This window comes from Periophthalmus magnuspinnatus, chromosome 8, assembly GCF_009829125.3.
Source record: "Periophthalmus magnuspinnatus isolate fPerMag1 chromosome 8, fPerMag1.2.pri, whole genome shotgun sequence".
Classification (NCBI taxonomy): domain Eukaryota; kingdom Metazoa; phylum Chordata; class Actinopteri; order Gobiiformes; family Gobiidae; genus Periophthalmus; species Periophthalmus magnuspinnatus.
This window is the reverse complement of record NC_047133.1, coordinates 7,920,664-7,940,733: the sequence shown is the minus strand read 5'-3', so window position 1 is coordinate 7,940,733 and position 20,070 is coordinate 7,920,664. Positions and strand designations below refer to the sequence as shown.

Below are 20,070 nucleotides of genomic sequence, written 5' to 3'. Positions count from 1 at the left end.
ATGTCACAAAGTGGTAGTTTTCAAGTTAACAGCTACTTTTACCGTTAGTTCAATACAGACAGGCAATTCCATGAATGTGTGAATGAAACAAAACACAACAACACTGAGGAAACAACTTTATAACATAGATCAGAAAACAGCGTAATATGAACCCTTTAATGCCAGACTGTGGAACATTTCAAGCAAATAAGCAATATACTCTCCGTGGAGGCAGTCAGGTAGTGGGCCCTCCATAAAAAAGTTTCATAATGCTGTTTTAACAGGCAAAATGTGAATTGTCAATGTTTGGATTCAGATGTGGTTAAATAAACTGAGAATATACATTTTCAGCTTCAGAATAAATTATTTGAAAGTTACTGAAATCTCTGTATGACTGGATTTAAAGTGGCATGATCATGTCTGAGTCAACCACTATATTATAGTGCCAACCATATTATAGTGCTGATTTTATTCATTTTTTTTTATTTGTGGATACTATGGAAATATCATCATCAAAATATTACAAAAAATGTATAACACAAATCAATTAATAATGATAATAATAATAATAATAATAATAATAATAATAATAATAATAATAATAATAATAATAATAATAATAATAATAATAATAATAATAATAATAATAATAATAATATGAAAAACCACCAGACAATCCTATTTGTGCTATTTCGTACAATTTGTCTCTTTTGAATATTTTAAATGGTGTGTTTGTAATCCCTCAGTGATCCAGGTAGGTTCCAACTGCCTGAAAAAAAATTAAAAAATAAGATTAGACTGAAAATCCATCTGTTCTCCCTGGCATTTAATTCTACCTAGACAAGAGAATAATGCATTAGTTAAAGTACATGTAGTACAATGAGCACCATTTCACTCTTGGCAAAAAAAGCGACCCTACCGGACTAAGACAAAATTTTTAACGTGATTACTAAAATTATTATTACAGGTCAATTAGTTTTACAGTTTTTGTAATACAGCCCATCACCAGCAGTAGGCGCCTGAGCTTCAGCGTTGTCCATACATGGTCCTCACCCGTGAACTTGCTGTAGATGTACAAATCATCAGCTCCGCCTCTACCATTAGCATTAGCCGCTCCAGACCGTTTACACATCTGCGTTCACGCTGAGCACCCTTGAGCCTGGTCCAAAAACATGTTTACGGGTTATCAACACAATGGAGAACCCGAGAGGTCTGTGGCATCGGAGAGGGAGTTGACTTTGTTAGAAATATCTCCCGCTGCCTTGCTCCATTTCAGACCTGAAATGGAAGCTTCTTGTGAAGATTTACAGCTAAAGCTAAAGTAGCGGTGAGTAACATAACAAAACTGTCGCTTCCTTCATGTCAAAATGCTAGCTAGCTCTCGTATGCTAATCTGCTGCAGTGTTATCAAACGGCTTTTTCTACCAAATTAATCCAGGATTCAATTAATTTACAGTGTATGCGCAAAGTTTAAGCTTATTCGTGTTATTATAAGATATGGATTTCAGCATATAAGCTTCAGTGAGTTTAAAAGCAGCAAAAGTACAAAGTGTACTGCGGATTATTATGGTTAATGGGTGCCATTACAAGGCTGTTGGTGACATATGTTTCAGTTCTGTGTTATTCTGCAACATTAAGTCATTTGTGAACTATGACAAACTGACACAATCTTATAATTGTTACGTGATTGCCGCAGTGGAGACTCTGGTACTGCAATGCACGAGGCGCTGCGCAAAACTGGAACACTTTTGGCTTGTTCTAAACTGTACTTCATGTATGTTTATTTCTGCAGGGAGAGCCCAGTGACAGCACCAGACTCTCATTTACATGAACGCCATGTTAAAATATAGAATAATTCAAACAAAAACAAATACATAGGTCTGGTTAAAACATTAAAAGCAGGTGTGATTATAAATGTTTATCTCCAGATTATTCAAGTGCATTAGTGACACCAGTCTAGTATCTATCTAGTTTTGCATGGCCTTGAAATGTATTTTATTTTTGGGAAGCAATGTAACCAAAAGGTTCGGCTGTGGTGGAAGGTAACGAAGAACAAGTAGCAAAGTATTGTACTTGAATAGAATTTTTAGGTATCAGTACTTTATTTAAGTACATTTTACTGTAGAGTACAGTACATTTGAGAGTAGTATCTGTACTTTCTACGCCACTATGTTTTTGAACTGGACTGAAAAGTAAAAAGTACTTTTCATACAATCTGAGGGTTTTCTTTTTTTTGCAATGTTCGTGAAAACATCTTGATTTAAAGTTTTCGAGTTCACGCTTCAGCTTTGAGCAAAGAAAAATAAATACACATCATTCATAAGAAAATTAAGAAATTCATTTATATTGCTTCTGTTTGCCAAAATATGTATTTTTGTTTATTTCTTTTTTTATTATTTTTATCAGAATCACTATTTAACACTTTAGCAAATTAATAACACTGAAATACGTGAAACACTTTTACTTTTCACATTTAAAATACATTTTAAACAGGTGCTTAAATTCTTTTATGTATGTAGTAATGTTTTACCTCTTATATCTGTACTTTTACATAACAAGATTGAGTACTTCATCCACCACTTTTGTGAGGCCAGTTTTTAGATTTAGACAGTCATAAGATCTTTTAATAAAAATCCCCATATCAAAGTTCAATAAGCAAGTGAGATATTCCGGCAGTGTATCGTCGTTGTCCCTTATAAATACATCATATTCACTGTTGTTCTCTTGGATTTATTCACATTTTATTTTCTTGTTGGCGAAGAACAAAACCTCATCAGTTACAGACGATGTTATTGAACTTGTATGACCAAATTTTTCATATGTGATTCAGAGCAAAGTTAGAAGCTCATAGAGTAGTTGGTGTCAGAAACATATTAAAACATGATTAGCTGTGCAGATAACAGTACTGTATTTCCATTTTTTGTTCTGACGTAAAATGATTTCTTAACAGATTGTCAAATACTGTTACATGTCTAAGCTTCAGAGTAGGTTTGTTAACACTCTCCACTCTCCTCACTCTCCTCTCCTCTGAAGTAGTCACCTGTTTCTGAGGGCATCTTACTGCTTAACCAGCTTGAACCAAGAAGGCATAGATTTCTGTACTTCCACACAGGGGCAGCACCAGATATTTTGGGTCAAAGGAGCTAAGGGGGTGCTCAGGTGTTCAATGTGGGTGCTCACTTAAGTTAATTTGGAGCCTTTTAACAATGGCGTATCCCCCTATCCCCTACCATGTTTGTTTCACTGTTTTAAACAAGTTTTGAAAGTAGTTCACACCCTGTAGTGATTTGTAAAAGCAAATGTTTTTTTGGTTGACATTTGAACATTTTTAGCCCAAGTTGGATGTGCTATGAAAGTGAGGGAGCTATGGGGGTGGAGCATTGGCCATTCTAGGGGAGAGTGATACTAGTTTTGACAGTATATTTACCAGTTTTATATATTCATACTTTCAATTATGATCCAGATGATTTATGAGTGTGTTTTAACATAAGCAGCACCCAGCCCTACTGCGGTTTACCTCTCCCTCAGTTCAAGCGCTTATCTGTCTGTACCCAGCCCTGTAGCGAAATAGGCCTCTGCTGTGTGTGATTGGACTTGTGCACTTTATAGATAAGCTAATGTCACACAGTTTACCCAAATCCGCCTTTTCCCACATGTACGACCGGGGACACACAGCCGCAGCAAACAGCCTTATTACTGAATTACATGTGTGAGGTAATACTTGTATCCAGTTCTTCACACTTGTTTTGAGGTGAAACCATAGACTGTATAAAGAAGTGGACTAAGTGAGTGTGAAGTCACCCATAGCGTTTGGCTCCAGCCAATTGAAGCTCATCAAGGCTAGCGGTTATAGGGGTGAATCTGGAGCAAGTATCATAGCCAAAGAGCCAATCTGGAGCAAAGCTGCTGAAGGTAACATCCCTTCCTGGCCGCACTGCTGGTTTAGCAGGAGGCAGGCGTTTAGCAACGCTGTCAATTAAACCTGTTCCTAATACTAGCGGAGGCGACCTTGGGGAAAGAAGTTCCTTGATTTGTCCGTTATTAATGTTTATAGCTTGAGTTACAGACACAATAGTGAAATAACACAAGGATCATGTAGAACGAATCAATCCAAACATTTTAAGACCAAAATGAGGAGGGTCACTGCAGCATTTACAGAGAGAGGGATGACAGTTTTCTAATGCGAAGTGAGTCGATGGAGCCGGAAGCACGCCTATGACCACTAACTATTTTGGCCAGCAGGTTAACTATGTCCATTTATATGTACAGTCTCTGATCCACACACACTGTACACTTGTTTTAAGGTGATGCTGGTATAAGGTTACTAATTAACTTTGTTGCCAAGTTGAAGGATGCTTGCTAGCACTATTGTTATACAGATGTGGTGCAATGCTACTTTCATTTTCTTAATTTGTGTTTCACTGTGGCATTAAATTTTGTGTTTCCATGGAGACAAGCAGGTGACGCATGCCTGCTCACAATATGCATTCTTATGGATTCCGCAGTCCATAAGAACGCATATATATGTTCTTTTAACAGTGAGAACACATTTGCACATTGCAGGCAAACCTATAATAACATTTCCTTGGAAGGTTACGTAGTTCACTTTAAAGCCTCACCTTCACCAGTCGACGGAACGTATATCGAGCATGTGGAGTGTTTTGTTGTCGATCTGTTGTTGCCAGGTTGGAGGTGACAAGTGCATTTTATATTTTATGTAAGAAGTGAGTCAGGTGGACACTCTAAACCTGGTCTTTAGTGACAGATGCGATGCAGAGAGGAACCTGAATGATGTGATGTTTTGGTTGTTTTTCTGACATGTTGCCAGGTTGGTGGTAGTTAAGCAGACAAGATGAGGATGATGTTGTTTTATTGTTTTTGCCAGGTTGGAAGTGGCTAGCGAAGTATATATTTTATGTATGAAGTGAGCTGATCTTTACCGGCAGATGCAATGCAGAGAGGAATCCGAATGACGTGATGTTTTTTTAAGTTGCAAGGTTTGTGGTAGTTTAAGTAGACAGGAGGATGTTGATGTTTTTTGTTGCGTTGTGGTTGCCAGGTTGGAGGTAGTTTGCATAGTTTATTTTTTATGCAAGAAGTGACACGCTCAACTTTACCAGATGATGCAATCCAGAGAGGAATGATAAAACATTTTGGTTGCTCTTTTCTGGTAGTTTACGCAGACAGGAGGATGTTGATGTTGTTGTGTTGTAGTTGCCAGGTTGGAAATAGCTAGCACAGTTTATATATTATGTAAGAAGTGATTCTCTTCACTTTACCAGCAGATGTAATCAGTTTGGTTGTGTTTTTTTCCGGTAGTTTAAGCACACAGGAGGATGTTGATGTTTTTGTTGCTATGGTTGCCAGGTTGGAGGCGGTGGGAGAGGCTGGAGGAGAGGGTTGAACAGAAGGGAACATCAGGCAGAAGACGGTAAAGATGGCGGACCGCTCGGCTCCATCTGCGGCTCCCATCTCCCCAGTGCAGCAGATGCTGGCCTCTGGCACTGGAGCTCTCCTCACCTCCATCATGGGTAAGATTTGGATACTCATTTGAATATTTTCTACAGACCAATTTAACTGGAATCATCTTTGAAATTAAAATAATAATAATAATAATAATGGAATAAACTAAATAAAAGTAAATAAAAGTTCAGCTTAGTTTTGGGTTAGGCCAAGTGCTTTGTTTTATTAAATTGCTTTAAATTAATATTTTGTGATTTGAAATGTCCAAATTATAATCTATGACACCTGTGGATCATTATATTATGATGCAGACACGAGCAGAATAGGTCTGCTTTAAAGTCCATGAGCTGCAATAAATAAATGTAACACTTAATGAGCCATAGAGCTTATTTATTCAACCCTCTACAGCTCAAATTGTTTCATTGAACAGAAAAATGACAAAAAGAGTACAAGAAAAAAGTCCCCAAAAATGATTGTTCCATTTGTCATGTGTTAAACTATGATTTGATACATAAATTATTGTGACCGGCCTAGAAGAAGTTTTGTCGTTAATCCATTATGTTTGCAGCAGTTAACTATTATAGTAAATAGTAAAAAATGCTGCCAAAAAAAAGAGTTGATTACAAATGAAAATGGAACAAACCTTTATATTTTAAGCTTCCAAGTCACCATAATCACTGTATCCACTTCAGTATTTGAAACCTGGAACAGACATTTTTGGGCTTCGTGTGAACAATGTCTTTGCAGAAGTCAAGAGATATTTTAATGATCTTGTCTATTTAAAAAATGGTTCACTGGAATTGTCCTGCTTTCTGTCAATGACGTAAAGTAATTTCAATATGATTATTTATCGCAATATTTCTCTGTAGCGATTATATATCCTGCTTCAAAATGTGTTATCGTGACAGGCCTAGTTTTAAATAAAGGCATAAATTGATTATGCTCCAGTTTAAGTTTAGGTTAGTTGTAGGTAGTCTCACATTACACATCTGTCTGATACTTGATCCTCAGGTAATACATATAAAGAAATGTTTTGACGCATTACTGTTGAGTTGACATCATATCGTTTGACTCAGTATAATATAGTTATTGAAAAAAAAATCTATATAATAATGAAATGTTGTCTTGTGTTGTGTGCCTCTATTATTGTCCAGTAACCGGTTGCGGTCTGTGTTTTATGTCTCAGTCACACCGCTGGACGTTGTGAAGATCCGCCTTCAGGCCCAGCAGACGCCCTTCCATAAAGGTAAACGCCAACAAGTTCATGTGTGATACTCGCTGTGTTTGACCTAACCGCTAACCTAAAGCTAACTAGAACTAACTAACTAGAAGACCAGCCTCTTCGCACTGGCATTTAATACAAGCGAGACAGGATATCTTGGTGTTTTTTATTGTTCTTTTTCTGTGTATCATGCATATTTGTTCTTTGTTTTTTTATGTGAAGCTCTTTGTTCAGCTGAAGTAGTTTGAAATGTGTTATATAAATAAACTTGAATTGAACAAAAACTCCAAACCAGCCTTTAAGAATTGCCCTGATCAAATCTAATGGTAGTCGATCAGGTACTGTATTGTGTAGAAAATGTAGTTTCTTGAGCTTCCAAACCTGTTTATAATCAAAAACCTGTAGTTCCTCCTCGGCAATAGTTCATAGTTTAAAGCAGCTACGTAACTGTTCATACTCTTTCATCAGACTAATTTGAATTATTTTTTTGAACAAGTTTCCTGTTTTCACTTCTGCTTTTCACACACACGTTCAGTTAACAGAACATACCCTTTCTCTCTCAATGTTTTTTTTCTTCGTTTACTTCTTTCTAGATTTTGAATACAGACGGAAGGCATCAAATATATGATGAAAGATCTATGGAGTTATGTAGCAAAGAACAAAAAAAATATATTAAAAATCTTCACAGTATCCACTCTTTGCTTTGTCGACAGTGCTGCAAACCCTTGTCCTTCTCTCAATGAGCTTCTTGATGAAGTCTCTTGAAATGGTTTTCACTTCACAGCTGTGCCAGAGTGAAAAAATGACAAAAGTTCAAAACAGGGTTCAAAGCAAAGGGTGGCTACGGTCCTATATTACACAAAATGGACTCTTGTGAGTGTTAAGCCATGTTATAATGCCGCTAGCTCATCATAAACCACTTTGTGATGTCATGCAGTGGTAGTTTCAACTTAACAGCTACCGTTTACCTTCAGTAGAAATAGGAAATGGGCCTAAATATGCAGGGTTTGCGTGTTTCAGTGAGACTCTGCAGTGTAAATAATCAAGGAAATAAAGAAAAAAACAGAACAGACATACTTCAAATGCAGCAGACTCTAGCCGTTCCCAGCCTCAAACCAAAACCACCTGTCTCAGCACATGCATGAACTTGTGGCTGTGTACTTTCACTCAGAATAAACATCAAAGTTCAAGAGGAGGTCATGACTCTAAATATGTGTATAAACATGAACCATCTCTAACCTCCATTATCAACAATAAACAGTATTATTTTAGAAAATTAAAGGTCGTCTTGTGAACTTTAAGTCATGTTATAATGTCGTTACCTCCTCAAAAACAGACCTGGAGTTGTGTTTTGTTTCATTCACACATGTTTGAGTAACACTTTATTATTAGTCTGTACATCTCCAAAGCTCAAAATGCTCTGTTCCACCTTGTGATGTCATGAAGTGGTAGTTTTCAAGTTAACAGCTAACTTTTACCTTTAGTTCAGTAGAGATTGGGAATTCCAGGACTGAAATTCTCCAAATAATTTTAATGAAGGTGGAGTTTAAAAACACAGTGGAGCACTTCCTGTATCACCACATGACATCACAAGGTGGAACAGAGTGTTTTCTGTTTTAGACATGGTTTTAGACATTGTTAAACAAATTCAATCTGTTTAAAATCACTTTTACAGGTGCGTTATGTAACGTTTCTGATGGTGGACCTGCTTGTCGCCATGGAGATACATAGATAGGTTAAATTTTATTCTGTTGAAACTTCTAGGCAAAGGCATCTCCATGGAGACGAGCAGGAGGCAGATCCCAGACCAGAAACGTTTACATGATTATCCCAGGTTTTCTTCATATTGTACAGCTCTTTGAAAAGCATTATACTAATATTACGGCTTTACTTACACTGTGCTGTTTGCTGTTTGCTTTGTGCTTCAGCTTCGGCTTCAGACTCTGCTGCGTGGGGTCGAGTCCTCCGTCCATCCAAGTGTAAGTATCTGAAAAACATATAACAAAATGGCCGCTTCACTTCGCCTGCCTCTGTGTGAAACTAACTCAAAGTCTAGTCCAGTTATATTACTATATTTTAGTTCACATCTCTACATTTATACTCCAGTGTAGAGTAGAGGAATCAGAAAGTGGATCTTATTGTAATTGTTCTTTTGGAGATAAAGTCACTGTTATAATTTTGCATATCGCCTATAATTAAAACTAATAAAAAATATCTAAAGAAGGAGCAAAACCATCTAGTGTTATCTTCCAAACAAGGATATAAAGTTACATATTTGTACTTTTGTGGTTAATGTTGTCATTCCAGTTTTGCAGTTTCTGATGCTTTGTTAAATAGTGTGTGAATGTAGAGATAATGCCGGAAAAAAAATATAATAAGTTAATATTGCTCCCCTCCATTCATAATTAACTGAAATAGGAACAAGAAAAATATTGTTCTAAATCAAAATGGAAGTGGAATTAAGGTTTCAGTCACTGGCACCGTGTCTGTCTGTACTGTTTATGTTTAGTAATGTTCATGCTTCATTTTCTTTTTTCATTTTAATTACACAAAATCAAATAAAAAATTCAAATAAGTCAAAATGAAGAAAAAAAGTGATTGTTTTGTCATGTCAGATACTAAAACTAGACAAAACTAGACTTATGTGAGCAGGTATCAGTACTAAAAAAAAATCACTCATCTGGATAAAATTGGACTTTTCTTGAACAGTTAAATAATAATAATTTTCATCCAAAAATCAAAAATTGTATCTAAAAATAGCTCCTGACGACATTATCGCCTATTAAGATTACATTTGGGGATTTGGGGACTAAAATACTCTTCGTTTTGTAAGTTTAATCTGTCATCTTTAGTTTCAGTTTTCACATTTTAACTTCATCTGGTCAAAATAAAATAAAAACATGAATGGGTCACTATACATCGCAAACATCCTGTAGGTTTGATAAAAATGGCTATACAAACTACATGTACCAAATGATGCTATTTTTAGATTTTTTTTAGGAAAATCTTGTCAATATTTTGACCAGAATAGAGGGGACTAGATAAATATTTGTGAGAACTGCCTGATGTTATCTCAAAGCCACAAACTCAGAAGGTCATTGAAGTGATTTTAATCTCGTTATTTGCCAACCGGACACACTGATTTCAAGAGACTGTGATTTCTGAGCCAATGTGCAGTGACCAATAAACAGTACATCCAGTACAAGTACAGCCTCCCAAGAAGTGCTATTTCTTATAAAAAACAAACAAACAAACAAACAAAAAAAATCTTAAGTACAGTATATCTTATTTTAAAAGGCTCATGCACATACTACTATCAATAAAATAGAATTATTAAAACTTCCAATGTTGGTAATAAATAATGATTCTGCACACTTCACAACAATCGAGATGCGCTCCCTTTTGATTTAACTGTAAAACCAAGCGATTCACTTTTATTACTTTCATACTTTTTGCCTATATGCTTTATAAATATGTATTAAGGAGTCACTATGGAGTATAACATATAATTATCAAAGTGTCTGGACAACAGCTGATGTCGTCAACATTCCCTGGGGTGTGATGCTAACTGTAGGCACTTTTCTGTCTGAGGCTTGTTAGACTTTAATCTGAGTTTGTTTTAACACAATCTGATTAGAAATAGCTGTTTTAGCTGGAAGTACAACAGGTGATGATTTGTGCTGTTAAACAAGTCTCTTACACATAAAATTAGAGTCACACGCTAGCTAGCATCAGCCAACATTTTTCAGTCTCTCACCTTTTTTGTTGAAAATCGAGCTCCTAAACAGGACCACGAATGCTCGGATTGATCACAGGCCCCTGAAAATGTGCTCATTAAATTTTTTATTTTATTTATTTTTTTCTTGAGTTTTCAGATGATCTAAAGACTTCTACATGTATGTCTGTGGTGAAATGTTCAGCGGTTACCATGGCGACACAATACACACATTAACATTAGCCAATTAACTATTATTAACTTTTTTTTTCTCTTTGAATAGAAAATGAATAAATGTAGTGAAATTACAACACCACCACCCTGGGACTGAACCGGGACTGAACCGGGACTAAACCGGGACTAAACCGGGACTAAACCGGGACTAAACCGGGACTAAACCGGGACTAAACCGGGACTAAGCATCACAGTAACCCTTTATTCCCCTTGTCTCTCTCAGGGAAGTGCTTCTTGTATTGTAACGGACTCATGGACCACATCTACGTTTGTCAAAATGGATCCCACTGCAGCAGCTGGTACAAGACGCCCACCCACTTCAACGGCACCCTGGTCAGTCAATATTATAAGAAAAATATTATTATAAAACAGTGTAATCAGTAACTTTTGCACAAATATACGGTCCCTTTTATAAGTTAGCGCAGCTTCTGAAGAGTCCCCTTTTTATAAAACTGTAAAAGTAAATTGTACAAACTGATTTCAATGTTTAGTATGAATTAATAAATGCATTTATATCACATATTTAGATTAAATTGTTTTATTTTTTTCTTATAGGACGCGTTTGTTAAAATCACCCGTTACGAAGGACTCCGGTCTCTGTGGAGTGGGCTGCCTCCAACTTTGTGAGTATAAAATGGGGTACAAACGATGGGAAAGACGGGAGGAAATGAGAGAACATTTGCCAGAATTCAAAGTTGACTTGTTAGTGGAAAAACAGCAAACGTAAGGATCTAAGCAAGTTTAATAAAGCTTAAATTGCGCTGACTAGACAAGTGGATTAGAGGAGCTACAAAACTGAAGCTCTCGTGTTGCTCTTGAGGCCTGTATCTATGAAGCTGGTTGAACTTATTCTGGATAGACCAAGTTAAATCTTAAATCTTTAATAGTTTGTGTATTTGTGTGTAATGCTGTAAGATTCAACAGTGAGTATTCAAAACAGACATAACCTGCATAAAATGACTGATAAGAATTTCCTCGTCTCACCTCTCGCTCTTCGACTCCTCGTTAGACTCACAGCTGGATTCTCTTCTCTGATTGGTCAAAGAGTCGTCATCTTGTCTTATTCTGGAACTTAACCTGGTCTGGGGCAGGTTATGAGGCATTCAGGGTGTGTTACCATGGAGATCTACCCCGATAGAAAGTGATCCAGGCCCGACGTTACCCACTATCCCCTTAATCCAGCTTCATAGTGCAGGCCTCAGGTTTGCAGTGGTCCTCTATAAAAGACGTTTTAAGTCTGGTTTAGTCCTGGATTAGTCTTTTGTTGGACTTGACCTGGTTTAGTTCTGGGTTAGTCCTTGCTTTAGTCCCCGTTTATACTACCTTTATGCTGGAGTTAGGTCTAAACAAGTTCTAACTCAGGATTAAACAAGGTCTAAATTTGTCCTTGTGTAGTCCTGGTTAAGTCCACCTCTTGTGGGGTGTTCCTGGTCTGCACAGGGCAGTAAAAACATTATCTCACAGTGTTCTTGTAATTCACTGGAGCGGGTCCCTTGTTTTTCACCTTCTTCTTCTCTTGTCCTTGTTCTCCAGAGTCATGGCTGTTCCTGCGACGGTCATCTACTTCACCTGTTACGATCAGCTTAGAGACTTCCTCCGCTTTGGTCTGGGCTTTCAGGGCAGCTACGTCCCCCTGGTGGCCGGGGCACTCGCCAGACGTAAGGGCAAAGAATTTAACATTTTACAAATACATAATACAAATACAATACAATAGAATTCAAAAGTAAACATGATGCAGTTGTAATGAGCATGTTTCCTCTTCTAGACATGTCATAGTAAAATTAAATAATAGTAAAAATAGCAGAAGGAAATGGGAATATGTTAACAGGACAAAATAATTAAAGTTTCAAATTATTATGTAAAGAAATAATAAGTTTGTGAGCTCATTCGTAATTATAAACATCATGAAAGAAAAAGTCTGCAGGGACATTTAGGGCACTACGCAGCACACTGTAGAGTTTTATAAAATAGAATTAAAGCAAATCTACTCTGCAAATTCAACTTTTCAGATCTATAACCTGAAATTGTATTTAGAGTGATTGATGTCTGAGTAATCGCTTATTTTCAAGACACCATTTTGACGATCAACTCCTCTTTTCACCTCTACCGATACACTCCCACTGTGATGTACTTACTTAGTTTTATTTTCTTAATCGGCGATACTCATAAAATGTGTAAAGTATAACATAATGATCCACACAGCTCACACAAGCATAAAAGGGCTGATTTAATAATGGTGGTTACGATCATATTTATTTTATTATACTAGGATTTAAAATAATTTTGTCCTACTAGACTGACTTGGCCCTAGCACTTCAAACACGCCCAGAGCAGATAGTTCCTTTATTAACTCTCTTTAATTATTGACAAAATAGTGACAAAAGTGGTACAAAAGAAAGGTACACAAAGCAGGGTGAAACATACAATCTGAAACATACAATTTTCATACTCTTAGCCTGAATATTTAAATTATAAAATAGACTAATAATCGTGTTATTGCATCGTGTCTCCTCCAGTGGGCGCTGTGTCTGTGATCAGCCCTCTGGAGCTGGTGCGCACTAAGCTGCAGTCTCGTCGTCTCACCTACACAGAGCTCAGGGTGTGTATTCGCTCTGCTGTGGCTCAGGACGGGCTGCTGTCTCTGTGGAGAGGCTGGGGCCCGACAGTGCTGCGGGACGTCCCATTCTCAGGTAACAGCACCACACAGGATCTCACCTCGAATGACTCCAATGATTCATCCTCTACTGCTCTAGTGGTTAAAATCGACTTTTGAAAGCTTTTAACCACGCTATAGTTGACTCCTCTTAAACCGATGACCTCAGTTTGACCTGTGTGCACCTGACACCGCTCACGTGTCCCAGCGCCCTGCAGCTAGGCCTGTCACAATAACATTATCGTCAGCAATATATCGAATTTCAAAATATATTTAAACTAATGTATGCTACTGACACAAAAACCCAAGAGCAGATTTAAACCTCAGAAACTATTATGAACTGCAATAAATAAACAGGAGAATGAAACACTTTAGTCGTTAGTTTGCATCTGTAATGAGGAATACAAGTTATTAATTCAGCCTTTTACGACTTAAATCTTATCATAAAGCCAAAAGCAACCAAAACCTTCCCAGTAGTGCAAAGAAAAAGTACACACGGTGAATATTGAACCCCAAAAAATATTGTTCCAGCTTCAAATGTAGAACGATAAGTCAATAAAGTGATTATTGTGACAGGGTAAGTGATTCGTGCATGTTTGAGCAATCTTATTTTCAAGACGCCATTTTGCCAATCAACCCCCGTTTTCACAGCCCCTGGTACACGCCCACTTATTTCCTTCTCCAGTTGTATTTTCTTAATTAGTGTTACGCATAGGATTCAGCAGGGTCGCGTAGTCATTTTGGTACAAATTTAAAAACGCTATCAATAGGAGGGGCCGACAACTTCACGACTTTTTGTGTCATGATGTTTACGGCAACGTCAGCTCCCATTGGGTACCGCAGTTTTTTTAATGGAGCCTTTGTGATTTACTGATTGCTTCCATTCTACCTGTGATTTCAATTTAAGATTAACCTCGCAGCCCTAATCTTCTGCTTTTTTTTTTTTACATTACAATAAACATAAGGATGGGCCATTATTCACTGTACACTGTTAAACCTATGACCAGTTTGACCTATGTGTACCTGACAGTGCTCACGTGTCCCAGCGCCCTGTAGCATAAAAAAATAAACCTAAACAGGACTGACAAGCCAACTGCTGGTCCATCTGTTTGTTAATAGTCTGTAGCACTGAGTCTGATACAGAGACATGCAGAGCTGTGAATGGAAAAGTCAATATGAGGAAAAAGATCCATCTAAAATTCAATCATGGCATTTACAGACCGCAAGAGTGTCATTGTGCTGTTTATTGGTTAACGCTTCAGTTCAGTTGTGTAAAGTAGTTTCAAAAGTACAGGATTCCCATAAAATCTAATGACAATTTAATAAATGAATATGGGCACCTCAGATGTTCTTGTTCACCCACTTCTCTTTCTATCTGTGTCTCTGTCTCTATAAATGTCTTGTGCATATCTCATTGTTATTCCTCACTTATGTTATGCATTCAGAGCATCCTAGTTACTCACCACTATGAGTTTATAAGCACTTTTCACAACTCTCAGAGACGATGGTAAAGCTAACAACTATTCAAGTCAGTTCAACTTTATTTGTATTGCACTTTTAAAATACAACTTAAGCTGCCCAAAGCGTTTCACACAGACGTCAACACAGAGCAGATAAAGAGAATATACGACACTTAAACAAAGAACAATAAAACAATAAAACGCCAAGGTATCCTAGCTTGTTAATGCGCACATCCTGATTTATCGGGCAATTAAGTGCTTTAATTAAATGCAGATAGGGCAGCGGACTTATTCTGACTTCAAGAGCTGCTTATGAAAGATGTCTGTCCAGGAGCAAGACTCATTTAGCTGCATATATAATAATACATGGCAAAAATCTCATACAGGGCCTTTAAATTATTGCGATGTAGGCTCAAAGGCAGTGTGACATTTTTATTGTATTATTTTTGCCCAGATGACCTACTCTTACTTCAGGAACTGACCCAACACAAACTACTGTTACCTAAGCTCTTATGTAAGTGCCAGTCAAAGTCCACTGTGCATTAACACGCCTTTGTCTGTTGCAGCTCTGTACTGGTTTAATTATGAACTGGTGAAGGCCGAGCTGTGTGAGAGATACGGGACTCCTCCAAACTTCTCCGTCAGCTTCACCTCCGGGGCCATCTCTGGAGCGGTCAGTGATGCTCAACTTCACACGACACACAGTTTGTTCATTTGGATATCACAGTATTATAGGTGTTTAGTGTTGAAATGAGAAGAGGAAGAGTTCATTTGCAAAAACGGATAAGTGCCATATGTAAAAAAAAAAAAGTTGAAACACTAACGATTGAGTAGTATTTTCCAAATCTATTTTAGTGAAATAAAAATATTATCCCATCCCTTTTTGAGTAAATCCCCTCGGCCATTCATGGGTTTCAGCTTCTTTTGTATATGCCAGTCTTCAGATACTGTTTTGATATGTCTGGATTATTAGGTAGATATGGCACAAACGCAATAATCCAGTTCAAAGGTGCTCTTTGTAACACCTGCTTGTTTCCATGGAGACATTGCTTTGCTGGGAATGTCTCACAGTATGGCTTCAAAACTTGGACACAACAAAACTTGAATATATTTAATTTCCAAACACTCTAAATACCTCCTATGAACCAGTATCTTTCTTCATAACTAAATGCATTTCTTGTCATTTTCAGATTGCCGCCATTTTGACTCTGCCGTTTGACGTCGTGAAAACTCGGCGACAGATTCAGCTCGGGGAGATGGACTCACTCGGAGGTTTGTTTATTTTGGATTTATATCATGTCAGAAGGTGAATTATATAAATCATCATATAAATTGTAATTCTATTGTTTTTCCTGTAGTGTTCCCGAGGAAAACTTCATCCACTTGGCAAATTATGAAGGAAATTCAGACCAATTTGGGATACAGGGGCCTTTTCGCAGGTTTGTTACTGTTGTCCTGACGGCTTTGTTTACCTTGTGTTAATTTAATCAAAAGGTCTGCAGCTGATCCTCTAGTGGTCAGGATTGTGTCGTTGAACTTCAAATAATTTACACTGAGCCTGATGTTAAACCAATGACATTTTAAAAGATTAAATACTTAACTTAATATTCATTCCAAATTTTCTGACCGTACAGAGTGATGTATTTACCTGTGACCCATTAGCAGTGATAGAAGACGTACTCAGTTTTGTTACAGATACTGGAGCAAAAAAAAAAAAAAAAAAAAGCTCAAATAAAAGCATTAAAATACCTGTTTAAAAATGTACATAAAGAGTAAAAAGTAAAAGTATTTCTTGCAAATTTTGAGTTCTAATACAATCAATACATTTGAAGCTTTATAAAAGATTTGTCCAGAATTTTGTTCAACAGAAACAACTGAATCAAAAAATGTTTCTAGCTGTTTTTATTTGTATATTTTTGCTCAAATTATGAACGTGTCACAAATAAACCCTCAGCCTTTTCAACACGTCTCAAACAATAATAAAAGCACTTTGTAGTTTTCTACTCCACTACATTTTTGAACTGGACTGAACAGTAATAGCCATATTTCTTTGTTTAAAAAGTAAATACATAAAAATGAGAAAAAAATGGCAGTGACTTTTTTGCTATATTGTCCAGCCCTAGAATAAAGTGTTTTTTCATTTCTCAACTTATTATCCTACCTTTTCCAGGACTGTCTTGTAACCTGCTGTATTAATATTATTGTTATTATTTTCAGGCTTCATGCCGAGAGTGATCAAAGTTGCCCCGGCGTGCGCACTGATGATCAGCACTTACGAATTTGGAAAAGCATTTTTCCAGAAAATTAACCTGGATCAAACTCGAATGACAACCTGAAACTACCGGCTCTCTGTATGTGAGGCGTTGGCTGTTTTATCACCAAAAAAATCTAACTTTGAAAAGAACTTTTGAAAGAAGCTTTTGAAGAATTTAAGGAGTTTTTGGAGTTGACAGAATGGACAACAGATTTTGAATTTACTTGGTCAACCATTGAGACTGCTACAAAAGGCAAGAAACTGACCAAGCATGAGCACAAATTGTCAACAAAATGAAAATATGACAAAAAACTATGAACTTTTCTTGCTCTTCGATAAAACTTTTACATTTATTGGGGCTAATGTTTGCATGGTAATGTAACGTTACCCAGTTCACTTGAATCTACGGGCCTTGGACTTCTACAAAAAGCCGCCAAAGTGGGACTCGTTTTCATTTTTATACTTTTGGATGTCATTCATTTGAAAATATGACACAAGGATCTACTTATGCTGGGTTGAAATGATTGTTGAAAAAACAAAACAAAAAATTGTTCATGTCAGTTCATAGCAAGGGTTGGACCAGTGGCTCTCAAACTCTGTAGCACCTCAGGAAAGGATGTCATTTCACAGTCACATATTTATCAAAACAGACTAAAAACTGTGTCCTTTTAATCCAAACCTTTGTCCAAATTCTGATGGGCCCTTGTTTAGTGTAAGTCTAAAGTTACCAGCTGGATGTTTCTTTAAAGTTACTCAAGAAAATCCATATTGCTCCACGTGTAATTAACCTCAAACCGGTGAATTCAAGCTCGGTTCTTATAGTTTACTGAGGGCTTTATAAGACTGGCTTAGTTCCTGTTTGCGAATGGTTTCTGATTTAAAAAGAAGGTAAAATGCAACAGTATTTGAATATAAAATGTACTTTAAAGGAGAGATTTACACCTTTTTAGTCTGAATAACTGATAATAAACAGATTTGTACTATAATGACAAAGTTGAAGTTTCGGGGAACTCGAGAATAAAACGTTGGCAAAACTTTATGTATAAACCCAGGCCTGTTGACAGATATTTAAGGGCCTGGAGCAAAAAGCTTCACGTGGGCCCCTTTAATATAAATTCAGGATGAGGGTCCAATTCTGGGCCCCCAATCGTGCGTTCACACCGGGGGGTCAAAAACTCATTGGAGGCCTCTATTTGGACACCTAATCTGCTGACTATAACTAAACCTGGACTAAAACCAGCCTTGGTACCACAGTTTGAGAACCACTGGAGGTTATTCATAATATTGTAATGCCTTTCTTCATGCACGTCAATGGCAACGGCCGTAACAGGAAGCTAAAATTTAAGGGGCACTCTGTAACTTTTCTGGTGGAGGGTTTACCACCTGCTTGTCTCAGTAGAGATGTTCTTGGTTAGCTTGGAATGTTCTACAGTATGGCATTAAACATGATAATCTTCATGGAGACAAGCGGGAGATGCCACTTATCCAAGTTACAGGTCATATCTATGGAGAGGCGACCCCACTCATAGAAAGAGTGTGTTTTCAAAGGTATTTTTGAGCAATAAAAACACCCGTAGTGGATTAAATGCTGGATTGATAAATTTAATGCCATACTGTGGAAGATGCAAGGTAAAGTAGTAATATCTCCATGGACACAATCAGGTGGCAGACACTCAAAAGTTACATAGTGGACCTTTAAAACGCCAAATCAAAGGCTTGTGCGGTGCATGCCACGAAGGTTGGGCAGGCATCATAGCACTTCATATAGTTATTCAAGGGGAAAAAGCCATTATAAACGACGCACAATGAAAGAGTATGGGAAATATATTTAGTTTAATACATGTTTGCTCTGTATCCATTTCATGTAAAGTATTCACCAATCAAAGCTAGTTACTTGTACACTGGATCATAACGCATTGCCTTAATATCTATGGCCTGTTTCATCAATGTGCCAATAAAAGAGGGCATGAAATACGTCTTTTTTTTTTCAGTCTTGGAGTCGTATTTGAGGAAACTGTGACGTCTGGTGGTAAAAGAGCAAATCACAAGTTGACAAAGTGAATCCTAAAGATGGAGAAGTTTGGGAACGTCAGTAAGGACTGGTCTCAGTCAATGAAATATGAATCAGGAATTAAATATACAGGGTGTCCATAAAGTCTCTCTACAATGTTAAAATGTAATTACAAAGGCAAGTGATAAGATATATTAATTTGATTTGTTCTGTTGTACTCAGTGGTTATAAAAGTTTTTAATCACATTGCGTTTTTGTACGTCAGGCATCCTGTTGATTAAAGAGGTAGCCTTTTGAATGAGCCTCTAAAAATGGCTCCTCCTCAAGAAAAGGCTCAATGTGTATCATGGTTTATTGAGATAAAATGGGACTCAACCAAACTACAGAACAAAGTCTGGAAGAGCTCCACATCACGTCCGACTATTTCTGCATGGTACAAGACATTTATGGAGACAGAGACAGTGTTGGATAGAAAGCGAAGTGGGCCTCCGAGAACATCTGAGGAAAACAACTGGATTTCTTTCGATGTGGCCATGTTAAAGATATTGTGTATTGAACAAAGACACGGGACATTACTAAACTAAAGCCAAAGATACAGATGCGATTGCAGCCATTGATGAGGCTCTGCTACAACGAACATGGCAAGAAGTCCTGTACAGTCTCGATGTGCTTTGTGCCACTACTGGTGTCAATATAGAGGTGTATTAAATGAGGTCAAAACTCTAGAAACCACTGACAGAACAAGTCTGAAGATATTTAATCAACGGCCTTTGTAATACATTCGTAATACAGTACATTTTTTCAATTCAGCTCAATTTTCAGTTTCAGTTCAATTTGGGAAAAATCTACTTCAAAATCTACTCCAGGAACTACAATTTAATAATAATAATAATAATAATAATAACACAATATAATTTTTAAGCAATTAATTCCTCATCATCTGTCTCAGTGAACTATAATATATAAGGCCTAGAAAGAGCATGGGCTCTGCTACCATTGCAAATGCAGCAGCCATCATGTAAGTGGAAAAAAGAGAAAAATTCTGATTGAAAATAATATAAATAATAATATTTGTGTCC

At 37.1% G+C, this 20,070-nt stretch overlaps 1 protein-coding gene across 2 annotated transcripts; it reads left to right on the top strand.

The window, feature by feature from the left end:
* Positions 1 to 1,129: 1,129 nt before the first annotated feature.
* slc25a39 (solute carrier family 25 member 39) lies at positions 1,130 to 19,240 on the top strand. Of its 2 annotated transcripts, XM_033970443.2 has the most exons (12): positions 1,130 to 1,306; positions 5,347 to 5,510; positions 6,629 to 6,688; positions 8,593 to 8,643; positions 10,837 to 10,946; positions 11,169 to 11,236; positions 12,147 to 12,271; positions 13,130 to 13,303; positions 15,293 to 15,399; positions 15,917 to 15,998; positions 16,085 to 16,165; positions 16,944 to 19,240. In XM_033970443.2, the coding sequence occupies exons 2-12, from the start codon at positions 5,417 to 5,419 to the stop codon at positions 17,060 to 17,062; spliced, it is 1,071 nt and encodes a 356-aa protein (XP_033826334.1). In that variant the 5' UTR covers positions 1,130 to 1,306; positions 5,347 to 5,416; the 3' UTR covers positions 17,063 to 19,240. The 2 variants fall into 2 exon arrangements, with proteins under 2 accessions (XP_033826334.1, XP_033826335.1); XM_033970444.2 differs by lacking the exon at positions 8,593 to 8,643 and having other exon boundaries at positions 1,131 to 1,306; positions 16,944 to 18,974.
* The last annotated feature ends 830 nt before the right edge of the window (positions 19,241 to 20,070 follow it).

What these genes read in the sequence shown, in the direction of transcription:
- slc25a39 (XM_033970443.2), top strand. Translation starts at nt 5,417, where the DNA reads ATGGCGGACCGCTCGGCTCCATCTGCGGCTCCCATCTCCCCAGTGCAG. An exon ending in AGTGGGCTGCCTCCAACTTT is followed by an intron (nt 11,237 to 12,146) that starts GTGAGTATAAAA and finishes CTTGTTCTCCAG; the next exon opens with AGTCATGGCTGTTCCTGCGA. An exon ending in CCGGGGCCATCTCTGGAGCG is followed by an intron (nt 15,400 to 15,916) that starts GTCAGTGATGCT and finishes TGTCATTTTCAG; the next exon opens with ATTGCCGCCATTTTGACTCT.